Source organism: Labrus mixtus, chromosome 9 (assembly GCF_963584025.1).
Source record: "Labrus mixtus chromosome 9, fLabMix1.1, whole genome shotgun sequence".
Taxonomy (NCBI): domain Eukaryota; kingdom Metazoa; phylum Chordata; class Actinopteri; order Labriformes; family Labridae; genus Labrus; species Labrus mixtus.
Window position 1 is genome coordinate 16,291,802 of NC_083620.1, and position 12,420 is coordinate 16,304,221.

The following is a 12,420-nucleotide window of genomic DNA, read 5'->3' on the forward strand; positions in this document are numbered from 1 at the left end:
TATCAGCATGTAAAGAGCCTTAATCAGTGATTGGATGCACCTGTGGAGGTAACCACATGTAGAGGAACTCAACAGAGTTACTCCTAGTGACAACATTCAAAGAAAGTTCTTGGAATCAGGACATTTTCTAAGAATTTCCCTTCAAATTTAAGACTAGATCCTTGAAAGTTGATGAAAATGATTCACGAAGCATCTTAGCTCTTAATAGAGCTCCTAAAGTGTAAAATTGTTAGGAGTAGTGAGGAGGACTTTTAATCGGCTTAAGAGTTTCTCAAGCTGAGGAGAAAATGGAAAAATGTTCTGCTAACACTACACAAAGAATATTCTTATTGACTCATAGTTGGGCTGAACAGACACAAATTATTTACATAGACATTTCAATCCATCCGTATGACTTTTTTTGCAAAGCGAGACATGCATGTTGAGTTCCTCTACATGTGGTTACCTCCACAGGTGCATCCGATCACTGATTAAGACTCTTCACCTGCTGATATAACGATCAGAATGCGAAGAGGCTGCTGCAAAAGATGGTATGTGATTTCAAACATCTTGTAGTCTATATACTTTTAACGTACATCTTACAATGTATCACACAGATGCTAATTCCAGTTTTCATAATTAAACAATGTCTGACTAGATTCTATAATTTTTTGTGTCTTTCTTGTGAAAAAATGTGTCATACCTAGCAACTGGGTCAACCACGTCTCCTCACTGAGATAAACATTTCTGTCTCTCCCTCGCTCAGAATGTTCCTAAATCACTCCTACGTTTAAAAAAAATACCTGCTTGGATTTTTTAAGCTAAGTTGGGAGCTCTCTGAGAGGATTCTCAGAATGTTTATGGAAACGGGCTCAGCTGTATCTGCTTTGAGGTCACCACAGTAAAACGCCAAAGCAAATAAAGAATATACTCAAGTTACGATAGATTTAGTTTGGCTTTATTTCTGTCTGTACAGCAGGGTGCATTGCGGGTGTTAAACACGCAGACAGTAGTAAACAAGAGAAATCCCCGCTATTCATGATACCCATGAAAACAGCTATAACAGCATCCACCAGACACAGTGTGACATTCACTCAAGGTGAAGTCGTTTGTGGTTACATGTAGGTACCATACATGTGTATCAAATGTAAAGTCAAATATAGAACCACAGAAAGAGCAGTGAAAAATACTCTTTACTCCAAAAGTCAAGTGGAGATCGTCTGAGAAAAGTGCGTTTTCCCTTACAAAACAAATGTTTAAAAAAAAAAAAAAGAGTTCACCGGGTAACCTCTGTAAAAAGTCGATATTCAAGCCCTCATTAAAGACAGCCCTGAACGTGAACATAGTGTGGATTCATTCTTTATCTCACAACATGTGACAACCAGCTGGTTTGATTTCTAGACTTCAATGAAAAGTTCAAGTATTCAATCACAGTTCTGTGATTTTTTTTTTTTTTTTTAATTATGTGGAACAAGATAAGACAAAACAGCAGTTGGCTAAGAAAAGCCAATGAACAGAACAAAAATAACTGTTCTCTTTTGAGTCTCTTGTCTTTGAATGTAAGGATGTTAAAACATTTGAAAATCAGACAATTTGAGGAGGAAAGTAAAGCAGCTTTCAATATATCTGATTATTAGAAAACTTAGAAAAAAACCCAGATTTATTCAAATGAAGTCAAAAAGTCTCCTTAACAATAATCTTAACATTTATATAATTAATGATAATAGGTCTGTTTTTTTAGACTCCCATCGGCTACATATATACATGAAGACTGCTTGCGCACACACACACACACACACACACACACACACACACACACACACACACACACACACACACACACACACACACACACACACACACACACACACACACACACACACACACACACACACACACACACACACACACACACACACACACACACACACACACACACACACACACACACACACACACGAGGAAACCCTGAAAAAAAAGCAGCATACACAGCATTTCCACGTTCTCTACTTGTTGGGCCCCTTGCCATCACTGTCCTCATTGTCATGATGTCTGCTGTCACGGTAACCTCTGTTTTCTCGCCTCTCGCGGCACTCGCGACAGTCCTCCTCATCCTCTCCATCCTCCTCATCGTGGATGATCTCCACCTCCAGGCGGCCGATGTACAGAGATACAGCGCAGAGCCAGAAGAGGGCGACGCTGCCCACCGCTGCACTCTGGAGCAGCAGTGCAGGCACAGACAGCAGCATCAGCCTCCGCAGGGCAAAGAGGCTGCCGAGGTACGTGGCCCCGCCGAAAGACACGCACACACCTCCCAGGATGAAGAAGGCTGAGGAAACACAGATTGGCAGGCTTTTTTTGTGTGGAAATCTCCTTTTTTTTTTTTCATGGAGGCAGATTTGTAAGAAAACACAAAACTGATTTTACTACTTCTACAAAACTGAAAGTAAATGATCTCTCATCTGAAGTGCTTCTTATTGATCTCAGAGAGGTTATATATGTTAGAATAAGGTTAACTTGCCTTTATTCTGACATTATTAATGTGAACTTTATGATTTAATTAAGCACCATGTCTGCTAAGTCTAGTCTTCGTGCTATTTTCAAACATTTATCCTGAATCAAAGTTTTAATAGAAATGTAACGCTCAAAGGCAGTATTTCAGACAACCAAGACATTGGTTATTACTCAAGGATCTCAGCTGTTTATTTACTCATGATGATTTCAGTCTGTAGCAGAAGTACTTGTGAAAATATAAATTTTATCAAATGTATTGCAAGATCCTCTAAGAAGCTGATTTCAAATAAGAGCGGAGGTATGGTGACACATTTGGATGATACAGGTAAAAAGACATCTAGTGATTTTTCATGGGAATTCGCTTATCTTTTAAAACATTTTACTACAACCACCCTTTCTTATTCGTTTTAAAACACAGACTTCTGTTTGTTATTGCACTGCATTAGAGATCCGTCTGATTTGCAATGCAACTGTATGTGAAACAGAGGGTCGGCATCTTTACCATATCCGGCTTCTCTTCCCACTTCACTCTGGACAAACGCAATTACTCCGATCCCAGTTGCCAGCAGACCATTTCTGAACCACGAGAGGAATCCTGCAGAACAGTCCAAGGCAGAAATAAACAGCTGACCAGATTATTTTTTTTTACAGCCTGACATCTGTGCAGAGAGCAAGAATCCATCAGGCTGTTTCCATGCATACGAGTAGACGTTGCACAGATAGCAATTACGTAGTTACAAGTAACGGTGTTGAAGGTAAATATCTTAATTGTAAATTGTAGTAATTCAATCTTTCCCAACAATCGGATTAGTCTGAAGTGTACACGTTCAGTGTTTAGTAGATGTGAAGTTAGGACACAACCATGGAATTTAGATTGAGGGACAATGATACAGTATTTTCAACAATACATCAGGGGGAAATGATCATTGAAGCAGAGATTAAACAGATCTTTAACCTATGTCTTTTGTCTTCTTTTAAACTCAAATCTGATTTAATTTTATTTAAAAGCAGTCGATAAAAGGACACAGGTGCACAGGGTTAGGGTACAATAGTGGGCGTGGTCCCACCTTCATGTCAACAAAACTTAATCCAAACTTAAAAAACATAGTTAAAGTTTTCAAACAGTTTCTACTGAATATAGAGACGTGACTGTCTCTCTTTCCTGTGCTGCCTGATCATCACTACACCCACTCGTCACCGCTCTTCCTGCTGCCGGCCTTCATATTTAACTCCAGTCTGAGCCACAGTGTCAGCACCCATCACAGAGACAGACTACGCCACTGTCAAGACAATAAACAGGGAAATCATTCTCTCCATGCGCTCTCATTTCTCACTCCCACCTCCTCTCTCTCTCTCTCTCTCTCTCTCTCCGTTCTTTGATGTTTGAAGATTACATCTTTACTTTATGGTCACTCAAATGTTAGAAAGACACTGAACTGATATGAAATACCAATTATATCTCATTAAATCAAATATCTATGACACTCGAGTGGAAACTTGTTCAACAAATGTTTGAGGCTGTTTTTAACATTACTGCTGTAATACTTCATTTTCTGAACTAGTTCCATTTATGGACTGCAGCAAAGTGAGTCATTTTAATGAGGCAGGTGGAACTACTGCTTGAGAACACTAAAGGGAGATGTTTGTTACTCCTATTATTATATTTCTACAACAAAGCAGCTGCAGGATTGACATCATCTGTCATGTGTGAGGGTTCAGGGTTCAGGGTTCCTTACCTGTCTCGTGGGACTTCCTCAGCATCTGCAAAAAAACAGAAGGAAAAGTATTTGGAAAACCAACCTCCTTAAAATGCATCTATCATCGTTTCTCAATGATACAGGTCAATGTAGTTATGTAGGAGGAGGGTTAAACGAAAGCAAAATGAACCTTTTTGAAACTCATTTAATGAAGTGAAGTGGAAGTGTTTTTCTCCCGGGCTGAACCTACCAAAGCGTCCGCCTTGTCGAGGTCTGCGAACTGGTACTGCTGCTGCTGCTGCTCCGGTCCCCGGCTCTTCCCCCACGGTCCCTTCTCTCCGAGCTGCCGCCGGGACGAGCCGTGCAGTCTCCTCCTCAGCGGAGCTCCGGCGCAGGGAGGCCGGACCAGCTTCACTCTCCGGGCGAAGTAGCACACGGCCTGCGGTAACTGCCTCCTCATGAACAGACTCATGAAAGCCATCACATCCCTGGTACCTGCGGCTACACTTTATCACCTCAGGAGCTAAACAGTGGAAGCGAAACACGACCCGTGCGCGTGCACTCTGAACTCCCACCTTAGCGACAACAACCCCGGAAGAGTTTCGATGACGTCAAAGGTAAGCTTTATAAAAACAGCGCCGTCTTGCGACCGATGAGGAAACAAATACAGAGGACTTTAAGAACACCTTTATTTAAATTATTTTTTAATTTTCAGCTACTTTTTTTTATTTCATTATTACTCAGTTCTATGTTTGCTCATACCGAGATTGCCACTTTGATACAAATAACATAACCTGCATGTCTATATTTACACCACATGATGGCGCCAGAGTACAAGATATATGTGCAGATTTATTTATATACTACTTCTACGATACTTAGCCTTCTGACTTACTTACTTACGTACTTACTAAGATGCCGAACTATCGACTTAGGCCTACTTCTTACATTTAATACAATACAGACGTCAAATAGCCGACATAAAAAAAAAAATCCTATGCAAAGAGGGGTTGGAGGCTGGACAAAAATAATGTTATAAAAATAATAAGTGTTAAGATTATAAATCTAAAATGGAACGCATGTAAATCATATATTTAAATAATATTAAAGATGACACCTTCAGAAAAGCTTAAAGGTCCCCACTCTCCACAACTCTCAACACAAACTCTCACAATCTGAAGGTGATAATGTTTTGCTCCCTCTTTGACCTTTTCAAAGTCACCAATATCTGAGACTGTCGTGTAAATATCTAGTTTGAAACCAAGTGGCTGAGCAACAGCTAAAATGTGAAATTATTAGTTTCATTTCTAATTTCTTTGATCAGGGCTTGAAAGTCTTAAATTTAAAGAGATTTGCAGAGTTGGATCATTTCATTCAAAGCTCAGAAAGACCCAGTTGTGGTTGTAAAACCAAATATTTTATTATTGGAAATATTTCAACACTTGTTACAACTAATCCCCATCATTATTTAAACTATTGTTATTTTTTTTGCAAAAATGACATTGAAAGGACTATCCATTAACAAAAACAAACCTTAACATCATAATCACTAAACAAATGCTGTTGTAGAGATGAGATGGTTTCAAGGTAGATGAAATCAATCATATCAGTCCTATTCTGTTTATTGCCGGGCTAATGTACTGTAGAGTGTTGTGTGCGTGTGCGTGTGTGCGTGTGTGTGTGTGTGTGTGCGTGTGTGTGTGTGTGTGTCCTCAGTGAGGATGAGTGGACGGCCTCTTCCTGAGGGTCTTTTGTCTTTTATAGCCTGCTGGGACCAGGAGAGAGACCACACCTGTCATGGTTGTATGTTGTGGTCTTTTTTTTTTTCTGCACAGCGAAATCTTTGATGTGATGTGCAGCTGAGCCACCGGTCGCTGAGCTCACGCTACAATCACCAAAACAATGGAAGGCTGATGTTTGTATACACACATATTTACCCTCACACATACTTGCACTTGAGGAGCCCTTCTATACAGATAAGTAATACATTATTTGTCCTTCTAGATTTTATTTATCTTCCTGAAAGTAACCAGAGAAGTGTGATTCATATGCCTCTATTTTCCACGTTCAAAGTATTTGTTTTTTTATTATTATTGCAGTAATAAGATTGATGTGATACACAAAACACACACACAGGTTAGGTGTGGTCCAGACTTCCCAGAATGCTGTCCAGGACAAACTTTATTTCCTGATGAGGTAAAGACACCTGTGTGTGTGTGTGTGTGTGTGTGTGTGTGTGTGTGTGTGTGTGTGTGTGTGTGTGTGTGTGTGTGTGTGTGTGTGTGTGTGTGTGTGTGTGTGTGTGTGTGTGTGTGTGTCCACACTGGTTTAGCATATTTCAGTTCTCTTTGTGTCAATGTTATAGAGGTTAATGAACTCTGCTATTATAAGCCGTCATTTACCAAGCCTGGAGACGTCGTTTTGTCCTGTCTCGACCCCTGATGAAGAGGGAGATATTAGCATTCATATGGAATCAATCTATTGCAGAAGTGTCGGCTGTTTCTCTCTCATTTGGCTGGATCCTGTAATTATATAATGGCTGCATTTGGTGGCAAACTCATACTCACCTCAAAGTGTTGTATTACTGGATTTAAAAAAAAGAGTAACAAAAATAGATGAATGGAAGTTCATGAAGTTGGACATGAGATATCAGGTTTCTATAGTGCATTAATGCACAGTGTAACGTGCACAGTAAATGATGAACATGTTCATACATTGAAATAAAACTAAATGTAATAACCAACATGGACTATGCATAGTATACTGTATAAAGATTAAAAACAAGTATATAATCATGAAAGGCACAGCAGACAAAAAGCTGTTAAATCACATCAAACAGGAAGATACAAACACGACAATCTTTTACCAACACATTCCAAATCAGAGTCCCTGAGTGTTTAATCTTATACACCAACTCTTGATAGCATAGTGCTGGTATCGAAGATACATATATTCATGTGCTAACTGTTTTACAGGGTCACTTGGTTACAGGGTCAGTGCTGCTTTCACAGAGCAGCTCAGCTGTTTAAACAGCAGACAGAGCTAGACATTTTCAGGGTGCATTCATGACGTCACTTAATGTTGCACAATCTCTCAAATATTATTGGTAACACTAAGTAGTATGAAGATCAACTTTATTAACAAATAAGACTGATGCGTTTCGGCTTGTGGCCTTTTGCCCTCTTCACTCTTCATGCACCTTCCCAGTTGATGAAGTTGTGCCAAAAAAAAATCCACTCTGCTTCTAAAATATTATTAGTAATCAGTAACAATGATCCAAAAAAGAAACACAAGAGTTTTGTAAAAGATACTGTATGTTATTAGAGTTACAGAAGACATCATGTCACTGCCTCTTACACATTATTATATTTAAAGTACTATACTCATATTGTAGTTTATACTCATATTGTAGTTTACTATGAAACCGTGTTATACTGCAACCCTCCTGCAGACTAAACATTTCTCTATATCTCTGTGAGCTATTTTAATGAGGGCTAGATTTGATCCTCATACTCCTCTGCTCACCACTTCCCTACTTCTATCACTCTCTGTCTTTGCTCACTATCTTCTCCCTTTCGTCTCATATTAGCGGTTTGACTCAACGAACCCTCTTCCTTTTCTTTTTATGCATATTGTTGTGAGTTTTTATTTCCCGTGTCGATATTTTCCTGACCATAAAGGGAGGATGTGGAGGTAATGGAGTTGTGGATTGAAAATACTTTGCGAGGCCTTTACTGTTGAAATCTTCTTCCCATCTTTTTTATTACGTTTCTAAATCTTCTCGTGTTTGCTGACTCTGTCTTTTGCTTGAAACTTTTGCGTTTGTCTCATAACTGGCTTAGACCCCATTCTGTTTCTTTTCACCTTCCCACTGCCACTTTCTCCATCACTGTGTCTCTGTGGTTACCAACTTTCTTTTATACGATTCTATCATTTCTCTCACATGCTATTTTCCCAACATCTTCATACATAAATAAAAATAAATCAAATTGTTCACGCCTAACTGCTGGGGTCTTTTTGAAAGGGATTACCTGATATCATGACTTTCATCATTTTGAGAAGTCATGCATCCAGCAGCAAATATTTCATTCTTACTCTTGCAGTACACAAACGGTAGGCTATATATTTCTACTTGTTTACATAAAGAACACAAGCTTAATATGCATGTATGACAAACACATAAAATGATGTAAATCCAAAATGTTGGGATTATTTTTACTCACATAACATGCAAATATAACAAAAATGTTACATGTTATCATGTCATTTTGACCTTTTCAGATGCCACAGTTAAAGGCAAAGTGAAAAAAAAAGTCTACCGACTCGCCTCCTCTGTGTGTTAACGCTTTGTTATCCTATCTGCTTGATTCCTGTGGCGTCGACGGAAAAGAGGAAAGAGAGAGATAGAGAGGAGGAGGAGGAGGAGAGTGTGTATACGTGCAGAGCTGCACTGGTCTTTATTACACAGTCTGGGGGATTCCAGCCAGCTGCGTTCGGAGCACTGACCTTGGCAGAGAGAACACTGTTTTTCAGTCTCTGGGACAAACAAGTGTTGGATACGAGTGTCAAGTGGTCAGCAGACAAATGATTTACTGACATTAATTACAGCAGAGCCGTAACAAGTCAGTGAACTGCATGAACACACATTAATCAACTTAGAATATCTATTCTAAAAATGCTATTTTATTCTGTTATGTCATATTTCATAACATAAACTGAACTTTGCATGTTTGTTTTAGTTCTTCAAGATTTATTTTAGGGCTTTTTGTGCCTTTAATTGAGAGCTAGGACAGTGGACAGAGTTGGAAATCAGGGAGAGAGAGTGGGGAATGACATGCGGGAAAGGAGCCACAGGCTGGATTTGAATCTGGGCCGCCCGCTAGGAGGGCTACAGCCTCCATACATGGGGCGCGTGCACTAACCACTACGCCACCAGCGCCCCTGTTTGTTTTAGTTCAATATCATAATGTACAAACCCTACAGGATACAGGATGGGACGCTGTTTTGGTTCTTGAATGTTGCAGGTGTGTGAATGTGAGTGTTTCCACGCTTGTTTTTTCCTTTAATTATGGTACAGCTTTCTTTCTGATCTCCTGGTACATGGGAGCCTGCATTTATTATCAGGCCACTTTCAGGTTGTTTTTCTTATGTCAACCACATTGTTGGAGCCTATAGAACTCACGCTAATGGTTGGAACATGTGTGTACTTGCATGCAAGACTTATATCACCATCTATATGTTGGCTGTAATCAAGTCAACGCTAAGTTCTAGGTCACACACTTCAGCTGTCTAAGCACTACTCCAGGCAGGGCAGGAGCTGTGTTCAGATTCTCCTACAGTAATATCCAAACACTGAATCATCTCTCTTACAGACTCAGTGCTCTGGTTGTGTTATATCCTGTCAACTTTACTCACCATGTCGGTTGTGTGTCTAGAAAATAAACTTATTCTGACAAAGTGTGTTCCTTTAAGCCCAATGTCTTTCCTTATTTCCTCACCATTTATTAGGGTCAACCTTTGGCAACTGGAGGAAAAGCTGCACCATGTGTCACTCAAAACTCCCTGGTCACATCAAGTTCAGATTAACACCAATAATAATATTTCACATGACCATATCAGCTCCAATAAATCTCAAATACTGTACATACTCAATGTCTTGTTCTCAGATAAGTTCCAATAAACTTCTAAATAATCTTTAATGCGGGCGTCTTTACAGTTCCCAGAGTCGTCATGTAGCAGAAACTTGCACACTTCTTTCACACACAGACAAACCCAATTACACATACACATATTTATTATTAAACTTCTCTTAGTTAATTCTGAAAATAATGCAGAATCAGGGTGTGGAAAAGCAAAACAAAATATTCAATGAAACAAATCATCTCAGGCTTCTATGTATGTGTGGTTGTGCATTTATTTTGTTCTTCTATGCTATTCATATGTTGCATGATACAGTATGGCCTAGCGGTTAGGCCGCGCCCCATGTACAGAGGCTATAGTCCTCCAAGCAGCCGGCCCTGGGCTGGGACCCCCCCCCCCCCCCCCCAAAAAAAAAGAAATAAAAAAATTAAATCAAATAAAATCAAAAAATCAATGGTACAGTAAAACAGAATCGTATTTTGATCTTCAACTGCAACATGTTATTTGCTCAGTGGAGTTCAATGACTGGATGGGCATGCAGTCGGACATAATCAATCCAAAGTTAAATGAGTCTGAGAGAAACCTCAAAGTCTTTGACCAAAATCTTCTGCTTCACTTCCTCTACAATTCATTGAAAACATTATAGTGAATAGAGTTTAAACAAATTGTTACAAGTTTAGGTAATGATTCCCTTTTTTACTCGTATTGATGGAAGGATTTCTAAATAGTATTTTCATGTCCGTACAGTAAATCTAATGCCACAGCCAACTAGTTTAGGATAGTTTAGCACAGACCGCAGCCCTCTGATTAACACGTTTATTCTTGTGCAATTCATTATTTGCAAAATCGTAAGCGTCAGGGTCACCATAAGGTTATGTGCTGAGTGAAGTGACTGCCTTGAGTCTCTGCTGGTTGCCTAACAACCTCACAGTAACAACATCACTTCTGTCCAGACATTAGAGTTATGTCATGGTAATATAATTAACTGTTGTCAAGGCAAGGTTTTTATGCTCTTATAGTTACTTACAGTATTTGGCATAATAAGGTTTATCTTTATGTGGACAGCGTACAGTATTTGAAAAACTTTGCTTGCTTACCTATAAATGTCCATAAATGTTATATTTACAGTCTGGCATGTGATATTTAGTCTTGTTGTGGGTAATATTGTATGCTGATGACTGATGAGGCTGACCTCTTCTGCATTATAATAAGCACGCTTGTGCGTGCGTCCCTCCAGGTCCATTTATGGGAGAAGCCAGAGCTGCACTGGAAGCAACAGATGGATGTGACAGGCCAGTGTTGTGTCAATACAGTCTTTCCCTAATCCCCTAGGGTGAGGCACTAATCCAGCACCCCAACCCCAACCCACCAGCACATACCTCACTTCCTCTTGCTATACAAATACATAGGTTGATATTACACCATGATGTATAACAAGCCTGAGGTTTAGTGAAGAGGACATGACCGCTTTCAGCAACTGATGTGTTCAAATCAATCAGTCCAAATACTGACAAGAAATAAATCAACATCTGACCGACACTGTAATCAAAAAATTCTATGTTGCAATTGTAATGCATAAGGACTGAGAAAGTTGTTATATTGTATTGTATCCATTGTTCATTTTTAATTATTAAAAAAAAAATAGTATTACAAAGGCACAATTAATCTGGCACATTTAATTAACAGTGCGTAATAGAAACTAAATTGCAGCTAATGACCCAGTTTCCAATTTGAAATTCAGTTAAACACAACTAAACACACAAGTGGTTTGGGCACAAAAAGAAAACAAACAACAACATATAAAGACTTAGTGATTGTTCATATATTGTACATGAACAGTGAATTATGGGCAATTTCCCCCCCCAAAAATTCAGTACTCCACCAATTGTGCTACCATGACCTTTTGGACCATATTGCCAAGAAAAGACAATATTTCATTTAAAATAGTTCAGCAAACATTTTTGCAATTGACTACATCTATATCTAGTAAGTACCACAATAAAATCATTACCATGGCACTAAGATGTATTTCCTAAAGCAATTAAACAACCTCTAACATTGTCTATAATAGTCACATTTAATGTTACAAAAATATTGGTCATGTATAACTTAACGGATTCATTTGACTCAATTATCTTATTTAGCTTTGTATTTTAGTCTTTTTTTGCTTATATTATGTTTATATTTAATGTTATTCTTTTGTACATTGAGAGCACAGTTACCAAAGACAAATTCCTTGTGTGTGTTGAAGCATACATGGTCAATAAAGCTGACTCTGATTCTGAATTAATGTAGGCTACTTATGTAATTTGTGTTTAATACTAAGTCTGAATATACCCATTTAATGCTACTTTATACTACTGTGTAATTCAGAGAGGGAAATGCCCATTAATTATATTTATTTAAAGGCTTTATGGTCAATTTTAAAAAGGTAAAGATGTATCATGCAAAACACATGATCTGTTTATGAAACATATAGTTAAACTGACTGAAGGAAGGCCTTTAGTTTACATTTGCCCCACCCTTGGGCTGTCCAGCTTTGCCAGCCATTTTCACCTCTCATTACAGATACAGTGGGGTGTAATACTGA

The 12,420-nt window shown here is 38.8% G+C and overlaps 1 protein-coding gene across 1 annotated transcript; it reads right to left on the reverse strand.

Annotated features, from left to right (window-relative positions):
* Positions 1 to 921: 921 nt before the first annotated feature.
* On the reverse strand, positions 922 to 4,769 carry tmem160 (transmembrane protein 160). Its single transcript, XM_061046557.1, has 4 exons — positions 4,441 to 4,769; positions 4,230 to 4,254; positions 2,996 to 3,088; positions 922 to 2,308 (listed from the first exon to the last, which is right to left on the reverse strand). Exons 1-4 carry the CDS (start codon positions 4,669 to 4,671, stop codon positions 1,986 to 1,988), a joined length of 672 nt encoding a protein of 223 aa, XP_060902540.1. The 5' UTR covers positions 4,672 to 4,769; the 3' UTR covers positions 922 to 1,985.
* Positions 4,770 to 12,420: the final 7,651 nt, after the last annotated feature.